The 20,450-nt window shown below is 45.5% G+C and overlaps 2 protein-coding genes across 8 annotated transcripts; one reads left to right on the top strand and one right to left on the bottom strand.

The window, feature by feature from the left end:
* On the bottom strand, positions 1,241-3,113 carry LOC8054565 (probable protein phosphatase 2C 68). The gene has a single exon (XM_002460010.2). It carries the CDS (start codon positions 2,783-2,785, stop codon positions 1,712-1,714), a length of 1,074 nt encoding a protein of 357 aa, XP_002460055.1. The 5' UTR covers positions 2,786-3,113; the 3' UTR covers positions 1,241-1,711.
* On the top strand, positions 4,702-15,354 carry LOC110432442 (zinc finger BED domain-containing protein RICESLEEPER 2-like). 7 transcript variants are annotated; one of them, XM_021452877.1, is made up of 5 exons: positions 4,702-5,057; positions 5,202-5,273; positions 7,821-7,901; positions 8,306-10,236; positions 10,323-15,354. In XM_021452877.1, exon 4 carries the CDS (start codon positions 8,316-8,318, stop codon positions 9,282-9,284), a length of 969 nt encoding a protein of 322 aa, XP_021308552.1. In that variant the 5' UTR covers positions 4,702-5,057; positions 5,202-5,273; positions 7,821-7,901; positions 8,306-8,315; the 3' UTR covers positions 9,285-10,236; positions 10,323-15,354. The 7 variants fall into 7 exon arrangements, with proteins under 7 accessions (XP_021308552.1, XP_021308548.1, XP_021308553.1 ...); XM_021452873.1 differs by having other exon boundaries at positions 5,148-5,273; XM_021452878.1 differs by lacking the exon at positions 5,202-5,273.

Here is a 20,450-nt window from a genome sequence, read left to right as displayed (position 1 = left end):
GTCCAAAAATTTTACAAAATTTTTCAGATTCTCTGTCACATCAAATCTTTAAACCTATGCATAAAGTATTAAATATAGATAAAAATAAAAACTAATTGCACAGTTTAGTCGGAATTGACGAGACGAATTTTTTGAGTCTAGTTAGTCTATAATTGAACAATATTTGTCAAATACAAACGAAAGTACTACTATTCCTATTTTGCAAAATTTTTTGGAAGTAAATAAGACCTTAGCCGAAAAGGCAAAAATTTGGCATGCCATCAACCATCACTCTCCGTTGCGTTACACGGAGAGTCGGAGCGCACAATTTTGTTAAAAAAAAAATTTTAAGATTCTCCGTCACATCGAATCTTGAGACACATGTATGAATCATTAAATATATATAAAAATAAAAACTATTTGTACAGTTCATCTGTAAACCGCGAGATAAATCTTTTGAGCCTAGTTACTCTATAATTGGACAATGTTTGTCAAATAAAAACGAAAGTACTACAGTACCGTTTTTCACAAGTTTTTCCGAACTGAACAAGGCCTTAGCCTCGCCTCCTGGCTCCTGCGTGTCACACTGTCACGGACGCCCGGGGCCGTCGCTCTCTGAAAAAGCGCCAAAGAGATCCCTGAGAATCGTCGAGCTGTGCGCGCTGCGCTCGTTCCGTCGCCCACCGCAGATCGGGTGGGGTGGGGAATCTCGTTCTCGTCGCCGGACCAGACCAGACCAGACCAGACGTGCGATGCGCAACAGCTGGGAGGGTTGGGGGTCTGGCGTCTGGCTGGATAGATAGATGGATGGATGGACCACCGTGCCTGTGCAATTGAAGGAATTCATCAGTTCGTGCGAATGCAATCGCGTCGGGCGGCACATGATGTGAGCGAGCTTCTTCACTCCACGTGGAGTGGAACCATGCAAAAATATCTCTTCTGTCGCTCCCCGTGCCGGAGTTTCAACACAAGTTTTCCGAGTGTTCTCCAGGCGAGCACGTCTGAAATTTGGAACGTGTCAATTTGTCTTTTTTGTTTCTGTCTCTACAAAAAAAAGATTAACTACGGAGTTTGGGAGTGTGATTAGCTTCAGTTTGGTTTCACAGGCGTGTCGATCGGTGGCTGGTCGTCCTCCTGCTTGAATCCACGACCATTTCACTGCCCAAATTGCCGTTTTTCCATGCTGTGCAAATAATGTGAATCGTGTTGTTCCGCAGAGTTCTGCTTTACTTGACCCCAGCCAGGAATTCGAGAATGTTCAGACATCAAAATGCAATTTTCCTTCCAGAGATAATGTTTGTTTCGGTTGCTGTTTCAATAGATAATAATAGTACTCCCACGAGATCCAGACTGATTTCTTGTGAGCCCATCTCTCCTTTTTCTGATTCGCTTTTATTTTATGATGCAAAACTCTATTCTCATCCCATTTTGAATTTCTTCTGAGACCATCTCTCCTTTTTCTGATGCTCTTTTTATGCAACACTTCATTTTCATTCCAAATGGTATCCGGATCAAATTCCGGTTCCACCATAATAACTAATCTAAGTGCTCCTCTGAACTTTTTGATTCAGGGAGAGTACAGCAAAAAAAATATTTTTTTTTTTTGATGAAAAAGAAAGGAAAAAAAACCCAATTAGTACACACCCGTCACCCGCGAAATCCTTTTGTGCACCATCCATCATCCTACCTTGTACTACTAGTACTACTAAAACTGGCGACTGCACAGATCCAACTAGTGATGATTCCTCCGGCGGAGGTCGACGACGACGACCGAGACGTTGTCGGAGCTGCGCCTGGCGAGGGCCAGCTTGGTGAGCAGCGCGGCGGCCTCGGCGCACCACTTGGCGCGGCCCCTGCGGAGGCAGGCGCGCGCCACCTCGCACGCGGCCTCGTTGCTGACCACGTCCCACAGCCCGTCGCTGGCCAGGATGAGGCACTCGTCGCCGTCGGACCGGTCGGTGACCGTCACCTCCGGCACCGACGACACGTACGGCTTGAGGTAGCCGTCCCCGATGGCGCGGGACATGGCGAGCACGCCCAGCACGCGCGCGCCCTCCCAGAAGATGACGCGCCCGCCCGCGGCCTCGATCCGCGCCAGCTCGTCGGGCCGGTCGGGCTTGTGGTCCGACGACAGCGGCACCGGCGGCGCGCCGTCCCCGCCGCGGCACAGCACGGCGCGGCTGTCGCCGCAGTTGGCCACCACCACGCGCCGCTCCTCCACGACGGCCACCACGGCGGTGGAACCCACGTGGTCGCACTTGTGCGCGTCGCAGCCGCAGGCGCCGCTGGCCCCGCCGGCCGACATCACCTCGCTGTCCATCCGGGCGAAGCTGCGCTCCATCGCCGCGGTCCAGGAGACGTCGTCGGCGGCGGCGGCGACAGCGAGCTCCTCGGCGAGCAGCTCGTGCATCCGGTCCCGGCACGCCTCGGCGACGTGCGAGCAGCCGTGGCCGTCGAACACCCCGTAGAAGTCGCGCCTCCCGCCGTGGGAGCCCTCCGCGAGCGCGAACGCCTCGCGCACGGACACGGCGTCCTCCATCTCCCTCCTGCGGCCGGCCACCGACGCGGCGCCGTGCTTGCGCGCCACGAGCAGCTCCCCGGCCTCGAGGCTCCGCTTCCTCGTGGCAGCGTCGGGCGTGCCACCAGCGGCCGCGCCCGCGTGCCTCCACCTCCCGGCGGCCTCCCCAGCCCGACGCCGCCTCTCGGCGCGCGCCCTGGCCCTGGCCTCCGCCTCCGCCCCAACCACCTGTGCCGCCGCCGCCGTCGCCGCTGCGGCCGAGTCGCAGCACACCTGCGCCATCGACATCAACCAATCAACCACCACCACCACCGCCTCCGCCACCCACACCCCCCACCGGGAAGCTTCCACCGCCACGTGCACCTCGAGCGAGCAAGCAAAGCAATAATACTACGCCGGACTGCGGCGAGAGGAGGGGAGAGTTGAGAGAGGGTCCCGTGGTGCCGGGCGCACCTTTTAAAAGCCCCCCGCGTCCGCGCGCGGGAGTGGTACGCGTGGCGGGGCGCGCGAGCTCTGAGGCGGACCGGGTGGGGGCACCCACCGCATCCGCATCCACGGGCTCACCTTGCACGACACGTTGCCGCCGCGACACGTGACGCGCGCTGCCGGGTCTTGTTGGTCATAATAAGCACCCGCCATTATTTATCGGATGCGCACCACACCACGTCTAAACCTAACCTAATCTAATCTAATCGCACCAGACCGACGAACTACCGCGGGGAGAGATGGCGGCCGGCGATTGGGCCACGGGGTCGGTGCGTCCGTGTTCCGTGTCCGCGCACGGGATCTGGGTGTGGTGGCGGAGAACAAACAGCGTGACGTGTGTCCCTCTGCACGGCGGCACGGCAGCGGGGGCAAAATGCCGCCCGGGGTTTGATGCGATCCTTGTATGTACAAGTAATAATCAAAAAGGCGAAGGCGACCGCGGTGCGTGCCGGGACGGGATTGGCTGTAGCGCCGGCCACCCAAGGCACGAGGACTCGTGTCCACTTTGACTCGGCGGTCGACATGACACGTTCCCTTTTGGGCTTATTTTTTTTCTTTTCTTTTGCACCCGTGGTAGTAGTACGTGACACCGCAGGGATCAAAATTGGACACCCACGCGCGCGTGGGGCCCGGAGAGGCACCGAACGGAACGGAACGGAACGGACATTCGGGTCGCCGGGCCCGGTCGAGTCATCGAGGTGATTGAGGTGGGAGACGTGACGTCACGGGTCCGGAGTCAGCGGCGACGTGGACAGCTGCGTACGTGCCGCCAGCGGGTGGAGTCGGCGAGGGATGGACGGGAACGCAGACACGCGGTGCCACGCAAGGGACGACGAGCGGAAGCGGCTGGCTGGTGAATGCGTCGGGACTTGTGTGCGTGGGGGCCCCGAGGAGGGTGGTGATGCATGGGCGGAGACGTGGGGGGGCCCTGGAGGCGTGGGCGGGCGGGGTGACAGGTGTTACGACTGGCTTTGTTTAGTTCACCTGAAAACCAAAAAGTTTTCAAGATTCCCCGTCACATCGAATCTTGTGGCACATGCATAAAACATTAAATATAGACGAAAACAAAAACTAATTACACAGTTTAGTTGTAAATTACGAGACGAATCTTTTGATGCTAGTTAGTCTATGATTGGATAATATTTGTCACAAACAAACAAAAGTGCTACAGTACCGAAAACTTTTCACTTTTCGGATCTAAACAAGGCTTGGTTGAAAAGGACGCCGCTCCATGTCATTTTCTGATGGTGGTTTTGGTTTACCGGAGAAATATCCGAGTCAAGCTGAAAGTGAACAATCAGAGTTGTGATGTTCTTCGATTGCTTGACATGCCGGAGTCTTCCATTAAACATTTTTTTCTGTTAATTCCTTCTAGAAAATCTATGAATATACAATAACTAGTGGCAGCTAGCCGCGCGTCTTCATGCGGAACGGTAAAAGATTTTATGCGTAATGTTAAGGCACGTACTTGGAAGATTCATAAAAAAAAAACAGGAAAAGATGACCATAGTGATTCGGTTGATTTAATTTTGTAGTACACTAAACGGGACACATATAACCAAGCCCTGGTAATGGATCGCGTGAACTCATGGGCCGAAAGAGCCCCCTAACTCACGGGGCAGTGTGGAGGATTTTATATGGGCTATATAAAAAAAGATCGAGCTGGGCTGAATCCTTTTAAGAAGAGCTGGATTATATATATGGCCCGAGTCTGTTGTGCGAATCCTGGTAGAGGGCGGGCCCGCGAATCATAAGAACGGATCCTGAAGAAAGGATCCTCTTCGTCGGCTTGGCCCAAGTGACGCCGACGCGTCTCGCACTCTCGCTGGCTCCTCGGCGGCGCAGGCACGCCACCAGCCCCTCCTCGCTGCGCCACCCAGACCTGGCATCACGCCGCCCACCTCGCCCACCTGTGGACCAAAGCCGAGGGTCGCGTCCTCGGAGGCCGACTGCCCTTCTTCCGACATCGAGCTAGGTCGCCAGCGCGACGCCGTTGCTTGCAGGCCGCCGCCACCGAGGTCTGTCCCGTTCGTCTTCTCGTCCGGATCTGGTTACTCCCGGCAGCAACCTACAAGTAACACATCCATCGTCCTCTCATTCCTTGTGCTTCCTCTCTTCAATGATGTCTTGTTGTTATTGATTGGAGAAACGCTGTTTGAATTAGAAACAAATAGCTCCAAGATTCGTAGACAAAGGAGCTTACGAGCTGCTTTTGAAGGTTCCAAGGACACCAACGTTTAGGGATCTCTCCGGAGAAGAAATTAGTAGACAGGTTCCTGGGAGATGCATGGTAAGTGTGTGCCTCCTAAAAGTAATTTATTTTTGCTGCAACAGGGCAACTAAAAGTAATTAAGGAGTGTTGCAAAATGTTTGGCACATGTAAAGAGAGAGATAAACAAAGAAAATAAAAAACTAACTAAAAATAAACAAGTGAAAAGGAGGTATCTTACCATGATATCATCATTAGGCCGAAAATTTCTTTCACATACCTGCATCTAAAAAAGTTTAACAATGTTAGGGTTAATTTTAGTGAAAGTGCCCATCATGCGAAACACCCACCAATTGATATACTGCCCAAAGAAGGAAGGAGTAAACATGAGAATTTAATGGGTACTACTAGCGCCCGAACGTCCGATCTGGGCGCTAGTGTCCGGACGCCGGGTCTTCGTACACGACCCCACCTGCCCCGCTTGGAGAAGAAAAAAGCGCTAGTGTCTGGACGGGTCTTTCGTACATGACCCCACTTGCCCACGCATGGAGAAGAAAAAAAAATAGAGATGCGAACACATCCTGCTTAGAGAAGAAAAAGAAATTGCCCCATCCTTCTGTCCCCACGTAAGGAACTCGTCCTGCCGCCCATGAGATCTGCCCACCCCCAACATCATCGACCCCCAACATATCCGCCCCATCCATAGCTCGCCCCCACAGCTCCCCCCAGCTCACCTCCCCCGCTTGAGATGCAACAGTAGGATGAAGCAGCGAAAAGTATCATGAACATATTGTTGCAACATCACCGAATAAAGTTACTGCAACAATAGGTTGAAGCAATTCGAAACACTATGATCATGTTATTGCAACAACACAGAATAAACTGCTGCAACAATGGGTTGAAGTAGTTTAAACACTATAGAACATATGTATTGCAACAACAAAAATAAATAACAACGCCAACATTGTGATGATGAAGTTGAAACATCTTGAACGTATTGTTGCAACAACAAAGAAAAATAGTTGAAATATTAAGCTGCAAGGTCTGAAACACCAAGAAGATATTATTACAATAACACCGAATAACAGTTCAAACACACATGCAACAACTACTGGAACATGCAGATTGAAGCAACTGAAAACATACTGCAAAACATCTAAAAAAAGTAGTACTACAACATCGATTGAAACCTACTGCAACATCAAGAGAGAACCACTGCAACACGACGAGATCTGTACCCGAGAGCTCACCAAAACCCTAGCCACTGTCGTATCCCTTAGATCTAGATCCAGATGAGGAGTAGAAGGAGGTGGACGACGAGGATGAGGAGAAGGTAGAGGAGAGCTTGGTCTAGAGGGAGAAAAAAGAGGAAAAAGTTGAGATCCAGATGAGGACCCGCCTACCTTGCCGAAAGTCGCCGTTGTTGCTCTTCTCTCCAGATGCATGGAGGTCGCAGCGAGGAAGAGAAAGCAGAGGGAGGTGTGTGGCTCGTCGGAAGCCACCGCCATCGCCCCCACTCCAGCGGCATAGAGGACATGGAGGTCGCGGAGGTGAGGGAGGAAGGAAGGAAGGGAGGGGTGGCTCACGGCCATCGTGGCGTGGAGAGCACACAACGAAGGGAGGCACACGGGATGGGCGGCAGGAGCAGCGGCGTGCGGGCGGATATAGGCACGGGCAGTAGGAACGGTGGGGGAGTAGCAAGGTGAGAGCGAAAAAAGGTGAAGATGGAAGGTGGACTGGATAAGCGGTGGAGTGGCTGCCCACGCGTCGCCCACGCACCTGTCCGATAGGGTCGGACGACCGTAAGGTAGCATTACCGAATTTAATTCCCTTACCTCTGAAATCTCAGTGTTGTCAAACAAATTGTAGAACTGTATGCAGAAAATAAACAGTCCATATCAAAGATACAGCTTCCAACGCAGTCATGACTCGTGAATAACTTAGCCAGTCCTATATCAGACAACATTCATGAATCAATGTAGAAAATTATATATATGAAAGCGAGGCCATATTTTACTTCTCTGCCAGCTCTAATAAAAATTATTTAACCAGTTCTTTATACTAAGGCATACATGCATATCTTTAGTGATGTTAACTAAAGTTAAATTTCATAGCACTAGCAGGCATTCACTCAACAATCCAGAAGCACTCAATATGCTTGCATAGGATACTCGCACAAACAACTTTTATTAGCTTTTTTCTTGTATGACGAAGGAAGCAGGAAACAGACTTAAATATGTAATTACTTGCATATTCATGTGCAAAGGAACTTGAATTTATTTATCTAAACTATAATGCATAAGAAAGCAAGGAAATGGAAGAATCTGGAGAATTTATAAAGAACAAAAGAGGAGACCCCAGACGTGATTTATACCTTCTCTTTCCAGACGTGGTTTAGTAGACAGGTTCCTGGGACTATTCTAATATCTAATAGTAAATAATAAATCATACTAGTAGTATCTCACATTGCCCTGAGCTCGGTGCAGTTCTTGATCTTTGCAGGGATTGGGCCGTGCAAGCTGTTCTGGTTTCAAAACTGAAGTTTTACAGTGTCACTCACAACTTATATACATGTGTTTATCTGTGCATAAATACAACGAAGCTGATATAATTTTGTTGCTACTGCAGGTGAATTGTGGTCTAAGCAAAAGGAAAAAGAAGGATCTTTTTCTAGACTCGAGAATTTTGGTCTTACGTCTTCGGGAAAAGGTGAGCCCTTCATCCTATATTCTGCTTCAGCTAATCTTCTGTGGGATTTAGCCCTTCATCCTATATTTCACAGTTTCATAACAGAAACTCAGTACACTTTCAGTTTTACAACAAAAACTCAGTACACTTGTGATAGTTACCATCTTTAGCTCCTTGGGATCACTGCTTGTAGTATCTGCACCTTGCTCCTGTTATGCGTTGTGCTGAAGCTTAACAGTCAACACAAAATTACTTCTTGCTGTCTGTTTTAGTACCTGACGTTGGTCCTTAATTTCATTTTTCTATTGCTGAAAATGATGTTCTGTTAACTAGTCTTCATATTTGCATTTACATTGTGTTATTGATTTTCTTAAATTTTCTATTAACTGAGAAACTTATAGTAAGAAACTTATTCTTTTTTCCAGAAGTGGTATTATGGAAAGAGCTTCATCAGCAACAGCAGCAGAGGATGAGGATGCTATGTCAACAGATCAGTCAGGCAGGTCAGGGAAAAAGAGAGCTAAAGTTTGGGGTTATCTTGACACAGAATTCATTGATGGAGTTGAGAAGGCTGTCTGCAAGTATTGCAAGTTTCAGTTATCTTCTGTGCCAGGGCAAGGAACAACGCATTTGAATAGGCATATTGGATTTTATTGTCATTATATCTCTCAAGAGGATAGGGATAGGTTCTTAGCATCTTGGAAGAACACGTCTGGAAGAGAGAATTCTGTATTTGATCCTGTGGTGTTCAGAGGTCTCGTTGCAAAGTACTTTGTTCATAGTGAGTCTGCATTTCAAAAAGCTGATAATCCTATCTGGAAAGAGATGATTTACTATTGCCAACCTTCATTTCATGTGGTCGGCCAACAAACGGTCTGTGCAGATTGTATGTTGTTGTATGCGGAAGAGAAACTGCAGCTACTAGATCAGATCACAAAGTTGAAGTCCCATGTCAGTTTAACAACATATTTGTGGACATCCAATCAAAATCTAGGGTACCTTGGAGTTACAACCCATTACATCAATGAAGAGTTTGAGCTCCAGAAGAAAATCATTGCATTCAAGCAAATCTCATACCCTCATAACTCATTTGCTATTCAAGATGGGATCACTGCTTGCTTAGTGGAGTGGGGCTTGATTGATCGTGTGTTCTCAGTGACCCTAGACAATGCAAGCGTGAACAATAGAGCAGTCAGAGACTTGTGTGCCGCTCTAGGCCCACAGATGTTCTTTAAAGGCGAACATCTACATGTTAGGTGTGCCGCTCATGTGCTCAATCTAATGGTTCAAGCAGGACTGGAAGTCATTCCTGATGAAATCAAAAAGATAAGGGACGTCATCAAGGTTGCCACACCTCTACGCCTTCACGGCTACAAATATTCAATTCAATTGTTTAGACGTTAGGTCTCAAAGGAAAGTCGGGGCTGCTTTAGATGTTCCTCACCGTTGGAATGCAACATATGATATGTTGAGTGAAGCTCTGAAGTACAAAGCAGCTTTGAACCGATTTGCAATATAGCAATTTCACGATTGTCCTAGTGAACTTGACTGGAAGGATGCTGCATCGCTTCATGAGTTTCTGGAACAATTCAGTGAGGCCACAAAAGCGTTTTCTGCGGATAGGCATCCAACAGCTTACATGTTTCTGAAGATGATGATGGCAACCCGAGATGTATTGCTTGATGATGCGTGGAATGCCAATGGATTGCTCAATGCGTTGGCCGAAGCTATGTATACCAAGTTTCAGAAGTATTGGGCTGCACCTAGTATTTTACTTCTCATAGCTGCTATGCTAGATCCATCGATGAAAGCTGACTTTGTCAAGTTCTATTTCATGACTGTTGAGAGTCTAGAAGCGGAAGAGAAGATGAGAGAGCTCAGACAAAATTTGGATCAGTATTATCTAGAGTATGAGAGGATTATCAGGAACATTGCTGCTCCTGTATTCACTTCCCAAGAAGAGGAAGTATTAAGTCAGGGCAATTCGAGTTCTTCTGGACTGCGTGGCAAACGGCGTGTGGAGCTTGCATTTGCTCAGTTTTCATCACAAAACTCGAGGACTCGCTCACAAAGATCGGAACTCAACATTTATTTGGCTGATCCAAGAGTAGTTGTGAGAGCGGGAGAGAACTTTAATGTTCTAGCATGGTGGAAAAAAACTCAGATGCCTATCCTGTCTTGTTTCTGATGGCTAGAGACTTCTTGGCTATTCCTGTAAGCACAGTGTCCTCAAAGTCTGCTTTTAGTTGTGCTGGAAGGATACTAGGCAAGAATAGGACATCCTTGTCTCCAAAAACTCTTAAAGCATTGGTATGTGCGAAAGACTGGTTGTTTGGCTTGAATGATGCCGATGAAGGTAAATGTCCTCAATGAAGGATACATATTGCAAAGCTGGTTATGTTTACAATAATGGTTTAATATGTTTGTCTTGTTTCATTGCAGGAGAACCAATGACTGGACGACGTATGTTCGAGTCAGATGAAGAGGAAGATGTTGATTGACAAAACCTGCACATCGTATGGTTGTTTGGCACCACTTTCCTAACGCTTGCTTAAAGTGCCATATATAAAGACATGGGCTCCATCATATTGTGAACTCTGAAGTGAAAAGGGTGATTGGTTGCCCCGACCGGGCCATTCAAAGGCCCATCCTGCACGGTTCGGTGCAGTTGGCCCGTGTTTGGTTTCCCTGCTGGTATCCTTTTCATGTATGGCTTCGTTCCTCTCGCCCCCTCCATCCCGGCCACCTCCGTCTTCTCGAGTCGAGCTTCCCACTCCAGCCGGGATGCTTTGGTTCTTGGCGGGAACCCTAGGCGAACTTGGCGGGAGCTGGCGCCGTCCCTGGTATAAAAGCGCGCGCGCTGGTGCTTGTTAGGGTTACCCCCTCACTCTCGCCACTCCCGCCTCCATTTTCATTGGTGAGTCGTCCCCTCTCCTCCTCTCGCGCCGCCGGATTCGCCCTTCCGACATCCTCACCGACGGAGCCTTGAGCTCCCTTGGTGTGTGGAATGGTATATCTCACCTCCTCCGTCTCATGTTTCTTTAATTTCCATCTTGTGTTTGATTGAAATGAGCAGATATGTTACGGTTATATGTTGTACCGAGCTAGATCTGTGCGATTTTGATTGAGATCTACTTGTTGTTGAGGCAAATCTACCTATTGTTATGCTTGATGTGGTTGTAGATTGGCATGTTTGTTAGCTGAAGCAACTTGTTGCTGGTGATGCATTTTTCGATCTGAATACTGAGCACAGTGCCTAAGGTCGATGATTACACTTGTAAAGATTGACGCTGGAGGAGCTCTATCTGGAGTGGCAACCGCGTCTATCGTAGTATTGGACTGAGTTCTTGTTGTTACTAGGTAGTACGCATCAGTACTGGTTCATTAGGGTTCTAATTTGGCCATGTGTATTCTGTTTTTTTCTAGAGATGGATTTTGAAGCTAGGCGCCGAGCGGCTGCTGCTATGTTAGTAGCTGTGGCCACTTGGTTTTTCTTGTGGTTTAGGAGAAGAGCTCAGGATCCTAGATCTGTAACGTATGGTCCCATGGCAGACAGGGACCAACAAAGGATGAATAACCTAAACTACATTTACAACTCAGATGAAGTGCACTGTGTGAACCTCCTTAGGATGAGAAAGGCACCCTTCTTCCATCTTTGTGACCTATTTCGTAGTAGAGACCTCTTGTCTGATAGCATCCATGCTAATGTGGAAGAGCAGGTTGCTATGTTCTTGCATGTTGTGGGTCACAACCAGAGATTTAGGGTGGTAGACCTTACATTCAGGAGGTCAGGTGAAACTATCAGTAGGTACTTTCAGAGAGTGCTTTATGCAGTAGGGGAGTTGAGGAGTGAAATGATTGTCCCTGCTTCCAACAATGTCCATTCAAAGATCCTTGGTAGCAGAAGGTGGTACCCTTATTTCAAGGTTGGTTTATATTATACTCCAATCTTGGTCATCAGTAAAGCACTGATTCATTTCCTTAACCATTTCACAAACAACTTTGTCACATTTATATAGGACTGCATAGGAGCACTTGATGGAACTCATGTCTTAGCTAGGGTGCCAAAAAGGATGCAGCCTGCCTTTAGGGGGAGGAAGGGACTTACACAAAATGTCCTAGCAGCTGTGAGCTTTGATTTGAGGTTTACATATGTCCTAGCTGGGTGGGAAGGCTCTGCACATGATGCCCTCATACTAGCTGATGCTCTTGTAAGACCAGATGGTCTTAGGGTGCCTCCAAGTATATTTCAATGTAGTAGTACTCTTTAGTACCCAATTTGGTACAAGTAGTAACTGATCCTCAAATATGTGGCACATTTTTTAGGGAAATTCTTGCTTGTGGATGCTGGTTATGCAGTAAGACCTAGGTTTTTGCCCCCATTTCGAGGTACTAGGTATCATCTGAGGGAATATGGCAACAATAGACCCCAGAACCCAAGGGAGCTCTTTAATCTTAGGCATTCATCCCTGAGAGTCACCATTGAAAGAGCCTTTGCTGCTTTGAAGAATAGATTTAGAATCTTAGACAACAAACCTTTTCACACTTACAGAACACAGGTTAAACTTATTCTGGCATGTTGTATCCTTCACAATTGGATTCTGGGATATGGTGATGATGAGCATGTGCCTGATGAAGCCACCTGGAATCCAAACCATAGAAATGTTGATGCCCGGCCTGGTCTTAGATGAGGGAAGCATGGGCTAATGCTATGTGGGCTAACAGAGGTTCTTCTAGGCAGTAGACTTTTCCTTATGAACCAGTGAGCTGTTGTGTGCTATTTAGTAACTGTGATGTGAACAATTTTTTATGAGACTTCTAGGCACTGTGCAATGATGTAATAATTGAACCAAATTCATATGCTTGCTCTCTTTTATATAGTGTTGCATATTTATATTTTTAATATGGTTCATGATCTTGTGGTTGGGTGAATGAATATGACCAGCAGGGATGGGTGATCACATTAACCTCATTGATGAGGCTAACCTGCTTGATGGTGGAAATAGCCATGTGGTAGTGCTAGATGATGACCAACATGCACCTCCTGTTGGCCCTATGCACTAGACTCCAGTTCAATCTAGGTTCATGCTAAGGAGGTTCCTTGATCTGGTAGTGCAAGGAGTGAAAACTGATAAAGGGTTCAAGGAGGTGCATGTTAGGCAGGTTGCTACTATACTTTCTAAGTTTGCTAGGTAGACAGTGTCCACCCAGCAAATCTACAATCACCTTCGAAAATGGAGATAGAGGTGGGTCAAAATTGTTAGGCTTAAGGACCTAAGTGGTGCCCTTTGGGATAGTGATCATAACATGATTGTACTTGATGATGAGCACCTCCTAGGACACACTAAGGTTATAACATGCACCTAGCAAAACTTAAATACATTCCACAAGTACCTGTTAGCTCTTTGTCTAATATCTTGCTGTCCTATATCACCCAGCTGATGCTAAGTTCCTGAACACCCCTATAGAGAACTATGATCAGATGGAAGCCATCTTTGATGGCAGCCAGGCAACTGGAAGATATGCTATGGGCTCAAATGAACCTTTGGGTGTCCCTACTGATATTGGTCAGGATTAGAGTAACCTCACTGATGATGTCAAGACTGAGGCGCAGTCTGGCAAGGCTAATGATGTGCCAGCTGAAGCCTGTAAGGGCACGGATGATGGCCCTGGGAAGGGAAAGAGAGGAAAAAAGGAAGGTAGGGCAAGATGAGCTTGACATCATGAATGGCATGGTGAAGGCTGTGGAAAATGTTGGGGCAGCTCTCAAAGCTCCACAACACAATGAAGTACATAAGGACCTATATGGTTGTGTCATGAACTGTCCTGGTTACTCTCAGGAGGCTCTTATGGTAGCTCTGGTTTATCTTCTGAGGAACAAGGCTGAGGGGCTTTGCTTTGTTCAGATGTCAGAGGCACATATGATCCTTTGGCTTAGGGGCCACCTGAGCAACTCCATGGGACCTTAGATGACCATCTTCTTGCCTCTCCACTTTTGCAAATCACCATGCTAACTGTCTAATGCTATAGGATGTATTTTGCAGTACAGCACTGCAACACTAATGGTGCTAGGAAGGTAGACCTGCTGCTTGGAACCTTTGGTGCAGCTATTTTTTGTATAGCATAGGACACATGGTTGTTGGATGTGAGGCTTTGTGGACAATGCCTGGTGCATGCACCTTAGAAGCACTTTCAAAATGATGTGAGGCTCTGTGGACAATGATTGGTGCATTTACTTCATATAGTGTTCAGTGCACTACAATTTGGGTTTAAGAGTAGCCTATGATGATACTAATAATAGTCTGAGGTGGCTGCCTTTTTTTCTACTCACTAAATGTTCTATTATTTCATGTCACTCATCAAATCTGTTGGGACCATGCACTGTGTAGCAACATTTGGGTCATGCTCAAGTTGATGGCAAACAGTGCATGTTCTTACAGATTCCATGGGCACCATGTGTTTGTTCCTGAGTTTGTTGAACTTGCCTTGCTTCCTATTTTTATTTACTTGGCAGCTACCAATGATGGACTTTACAGTTAGCTGAGGCCTTGTTTTTGAATGTTAGTTTCTTTGAATGCCAATGATGATATCTACATGCCAATGATCTGTTTTCTTTCATGGCTGTCATCTGACCATGTGAGACATCCATGCCCAATGCAACATCAGGGCACTTGTGCCAAGATGAAGACTGGGCTGGATGGCTCACATGCAAAGATTTCTGAGGATACTATGGCTGGTAGTGGTCAATGATGATTACATAACAAATGAGGTGGATCCCTTCTCTATGCTGTGATGATACACTGTTATTTTCATGTCATTCATCCAATGTTCTAGCATCATCCACACGACTGCAACAATTAGGTTCCCATGCAGTTCCTAAGCTGATGGCATCCTGTGGATGTGCTTGGACATTGCATGGGTCACTTGAGTTTGCTTAATCTGCCTCTTTTGAATACATGAAGGGATCCACCAATGACAACTCTGTATTAACTGAGGCCACTACCTAACCAATTCTGATATTGTTTGGTGATGGCAAATACTTACAAAAGGTTGCACTGGTTGTTTTGAAGGGAACAATGACGACTTGGAATGTTGTTTACCGAGGAAAGAAGCCTAGGGTTTATGATTCCTGGCCTCTTTGCTGTGATGCTGTTGCTGGGTATAGTAACAATTGCTACAAGGGCTTCAATGCAAAGAAGCTGTTGCTTCATTCCTGGAGTACACGGGGTTTGAAGATTTCTCTATGGAGGAAAATGTGATGAGCACCCCATGCATTACTGCTGGGGCAACCACACACACCCAAAGAACCATCCTTTATTTGCAATTGCTGTGTTTGTGGCTGTTGTACTGATTAGCCTGGATGTTTTTCTTACCACTCGTTGCTGCAAGTGTGTCTAATAGTTTTGTACTGCCAATGATGGTTGTCAAATGACTAACGAATTAAACTGAGGCAAGACTATCTTTTCTGATCTAAGTATGTGTGCTATTCATGGTCTTTTCGGTTTGCTTGCCAATGGTGGTAACCTCACCAAAACCATTCATGGGTGCTGCCACCTTTTCATTCAGCAACAACCAAACAAGATACAGTGCATCAGTGCATTCTATGAAATCATCCCAACAGGCAACCAAACAAGGAACCCGTCGTCCAGTACGACCACTAAAAATACAACCAAACACAGTTGCATGTACGCTCTGGACGGTGCTGGTTTGGGCTGGGATGACCCCTTCATCCTGGACGAAAACTACTGGAGCAACCAATCACGCCCAAAGTGGGCGGATCTATATAAGATCACTGTCTGTACTCCTGTTTATACATCCTACGGTGGTAGTACGACGTCAGTGCATTTCATGAATAAAGGGGGAGATGGAGGCGATCGCTAAATGCAACATTGTGCCAGCTTTCTTTCCCTTTTCCTTTTTGGTATAATTTATATATGGTGATCTTTTTAGCAAGAAATTTTCAGGTTTTCAGAGATGCCATGATGACGTACTAGTATATAAGCTCGAGGTTTGTAAACAATGCTTTCTTTGCGTCCTTCCCGTTCAGGCGTTCACCCTGAAAGGCCTGAACAATGGAGCGGTACATTAATTCTACAACCTTGTCCATGATGAATGATTGTGTATATGAGCACTAGATGAATCCCTTCTTCCTTATCTTGCATTTGCGTTCTTCCTCAGCGTAGGATGACATGCTGTTGCTGCTGCGGTTGTTCCTGACCGTGCAGCCGGGTCTCCTCTGCTCCTGCAGCACCCAGCATACAGAATTATTACAGGTCGTCAGTGACAAAGAAGAAAAAAAAACAGCAAAAAAAACATTTAGTAACCCAACACTGGTTCCGCCAGCTGCTGCTTCTCTCCAGCAGAACATGTCTTTATATACGCAAACGTGCCTGCGCAAGACCCAAGGGCTTACGCAAACAATGCACACGCAAACGTGCAAGCTGCAGCTTGCACAAAGCCCAAGGGCTGAGTTGTGCCAGTAATGAATCGTGGCCCTAGGATTTAATTAGGATCAGGAGCAGGAGTAAGATCTTAAAAAGAAGGAGCCAAGCCGGATTAGGATTATAAAGGAGACTTGAGGATTGGATCAGGATTGGGCCACTGCCCAAATAAGAGGTGGGATTAGGGGCGGATCATGGCCCATTACCAGGCTTGTAGCTTTAGGATTCAGTTATTAGTATTTATAATCTGATGATTGCTATACATTTATTTACTAAAATACCTGTAGATGTTTATGGATGTCGGCAACAGAAATGGATAAAATTTCTTTGGAGTAAGTGATAAGCAAAAAGGAAAAAAAAAGATCATGGAACACAGTGACAAACTGAGAGATAGAAGCATGAATGTTATCTGCATAAATTTCAACTGAATCATGCATTTGTATGGGCATCTAAATCTGAAGAAAAGTAAGTTCGAGAAGATTACTAAGGCCTTAGTTACAAAAATTTTTGCAAAATGATATTGTAGCACTTTCGTTGTATTTGACCAATATTGTTCAATCATAAATTAACTAGACTCAAAAGATTCGTCTCGCAAATTACAGGTAAACTATATAATTAGTTATTTCTTTTTATCTATATTAATGTGTTATGCATGTGCCGTAAGATTCGATGTGACGGAGAATGTGAAAAATTTTGTAAAATTCTTTGAGAACTAAACAAAGCCTAAGGGAAAATTACCTCAGCTGATGATTCTCTGGTACTCCCAGTCTGGGACCCAACAAAGAAGCCTTCTTATTATGTAGTTGTCCATAACCTTCATTTCAATTTATAGCATAGAAAAAGGCTTGCTTCTATATTTATACTTAGCCTACTTATGTTTGCATAACTTTTTTGAATAAGACGAATGATCAAACTTAAGGTTAAAGATTTCAAACGTTTTATAATTTGAGGTAGAGGGAGTATCTAATAAGGCAAAAAAATGATTAATAAGAGTGTAACATATTTATTCAAACAACTACGGGCATTATCAAGTGGTGCCATTAGCACCATTATGCGTTGACTCAGGCATATAAATTTACAAAGCACATGAATACAGGAGAGGGAATCTAAATCAGGTGTTACGAATTAAACTGCTAGAGAAATAGCCTTTTTATATGTGGATAGAGTTGAATCTGTTGGGAGGGAGGAGCATCTCAATATCCTTCATCAGTTGTGGTATAATCGTATAACACTTTGTTAATTAAGGAAACTATCCATCTGTCTAGAGTGGCAAAAGTAATATGAACAGAAACCTTCGACAACATTCCTGCTTTCTGTAAACTGAATATGATCATCGGATAGAATTTGTCGCCGAATGGATGCATATCAAGGAGTTCCTATAAAATAGCAATGGCAACACAATTAGCACTGAATTTTCAGCACCTAGGTATGTAGAGGAACATGATTCACCAAGTCTACTGAACTGTCGTCCAATGGATTTCGAGGAATGAGGTGGTGCCGCCTTTATGCTTGCTGGCTGGCACTCATACAGACAGTAAAGGTAGTAAAGTCCAACCAATCTTTGTGGTAGTGAACTTTGAGAAGTCACAAGTGACAATTGAGGACCCCATCTCTCTCATCACCATTGAAGACAACCCTATGCATTCTATGACCAACATCATGGAAGAAGTCATCATCAACATTGAAGACAACACTTTGCATTCTACGACTGAGGTCAACAAAGAAATACCCAGGTTATTAAAGGATCCATCAAGTAATGCAACTTCTTCAATGGCCATAGCTATAGAGAACGGTCTGCCATGTCCTCCTATGCACTCACCTTCACCACCTGCAAGACGACGACGCAAGTCCTATGATAGATCTTCGCTTCGTCGAAGTGGTCGCATTGCACAACGCAGCGTGTTAAAGGATTTGGGCATTGTTGGGAATGATAGGAAGCTCAATGAGAGTGCAATACAAGACATTGTAAGTCGCCTAAAAGAATTGTTTCCACCAGACCTTCTCAAGCCTCTAATGAGTTTAAAAGGACGTGCCTTTTGGGACTTTGTGGCGGAGGCCTCTCTACAACTTCGTTAGGGGTTATGAACGATGGCGCAAGTGCGACTGGGGTTTTTGACGACGATGGTTGTCCATGTTGATCTTTGGTATTCATGAGTGTATTAGTTGTTTCGATCACTTCATTTTGTGTTGTAGTTTTGTTGTACCACCCAATCTGGATTTCTTATTTTTAATATAATCGGCAGCTCTCCTGCCTGATTCGTTTTTTTAAAAAAAGTCTACTGAACTGAAACCATTAGGGGTAAAGTAAATAGGCACCATTTCGGGTTGTACGGAACAAAAAAAGCAATTATTGTTACTTCTAAAAATCCATTAGGGGCATATGAAAAAATACTGATAATGCCACCTACTAACAGAAATCACCAAGGCAACAGACGGAGGACACATATTGATCAGGATGTATCTTCTGAGCCATTTACTTGCACTAAAGCCGAGAGCCTTCTTTCACCATGGACCATAGAATTTGTTCTCCACATCACCTGGCAACAAAACTGAAAAATTACAACTGCAACGAAACCTTGACACTGTCCAGAGTGGCAAAAGTAATATGAATAGAAACTTGATACAACATTCCTGCTTTGTCTAAACTGAATATGATCATCGGATAGATTTTTCACCGAATGGATGTGAAACGACTCCACAGATTCGAATTATAACGTGATCATCCCAAAATTGAGCCATCACATTATCATGTATCAGCCGTTATCATAATCATACATCGTGAAAAATAAGATTACAACACATTTACTTTACAACACTCGGTCAATAAACCTATTACATCGTTTTTCTAGCAAAAACACACGGTCTTAATCAGAGTCGATGTATTGCGCTAGCGGTGAAGACTCCTCCTTCACGGGCAGTCATCAAAGTCGCCGTTGTTTATTAGCGGATGTAGCCTTCATCTTCGAACCAAACTTGAGCGTAGGAACGAGACCACCTAATCCTTCTCAATTCCTTGAAGTCGTTCTCATATTCATAACCTGATTTCCAAAGTATCAGTACGATTTGTACTGGCCACTAGCTCCCACCCTATGCATTTATGTATGCTTTGTGGTAAGTGGAAATGCAAAGGGTAGATCAAAAGGCCTATATATATATATATGGTTGTAGTTTTCCTATGCAAGTTCAACAATATTTTATAGTATAATAACTCTTCAAGTTTTAATCCATCTCAACCACACATTCATCCATCCATCCCATCACACACATCTCACCACACTCTCACTCTTAAGGCAGCAACGATGACTCTCGCTCGTGCCTTGCCTCAACGGCCAATGCCGGATCCAACACAAACCTAGGAGAAGATAGAAGGGAAACATTCACTCATCACCGTACACTCACAAGCGAATGAACATATCATGGCATTGAGCAATGCATGTCAAAATTTTCATCACAGGCTGAAAAAGAAAATAAATGGCAAAAGGAACATAATAGGGTACCTGGATTCTGATTATGCGGGGATGATAGAAAATCCACGTCTGAATATGTATTCACTCTCGCAGGGGGAGCTATTTCATGGAAAAGCTTAAAACAATCCGTCACTACATCATCCACAATGTATTTCAAGTTTGTAGCATGTTATGAGGCAACGGGGCAGGTGAACTGGTTAAAGAAGTTCGTACCCGATTTAAAGGTGGTTGACAGCATAGATAAAGCACTAAAGTTATACTGCGACAATAATCCAGCAGTACAGTACACTCACAACAATAGGTCAGGTGGTGCTGCCAAACATTTTGAGATAAAGTACTATGTTGTGAAGGATAAAGTCTGGGATCAAATCATAAGTCTTGAGCACATAAGAATTGAAAAGATGCTCGCGGAACCACTTATAAAAGGCTTACCACCCAACGTGTTTACAGAACGTGTAGTCAACACGGGTTTAAGGGAAAGCCTATGATTTCTGGACTATAAAGGGCCTAAAGTCAAAGTAATTGTTTCAGATCAGAGACATGTATTGTAGATGTTAAATCTATCGGTGATAGGCCATGATGATGAAACATGCTCTAGACTATTATCTGTGATGGAACGAGTACAGAGAAGAGTGTTTAAGTCAAAGTTTAAAGGTTAAAGT

This window comes from Sorghum bicolor, chromosome 2 (genome assembly GCF_000003195.3).
Source record: "Sorghum bicolor cultivar BTx623 chromosome 2, Sorghum_bicolor_NCBIv3, whole genome shotgun sequence".
NCBI classification, from domain to species: Eukaryota; Viridiplantae; Streptophyta; class Magnoliopsida; order Poales; family Poaceae; genus Sorghum; species Sorghum bicolor.
This window is presented reverse-complemented; position numbering and strand designations above follow the sequence as displayed.

Bases quoted from the DNA above. Each gene is read 5' to 3' on its own strand.
- LOC8054565 (XM_002460010.2), bottom strand. From the start codon at position 2,785: ATGTCGATGGCGCAGGTGTGCTGCGACTCGGCCGCAGCGGCGACGGCG.
- LOC110432442 (XM_021452878.1), top strand. From the start codon at position 8,316: ATGGAAAGAGCTTCATCAGCAACAGCAGCAGAGGATGAGGATGCTATG.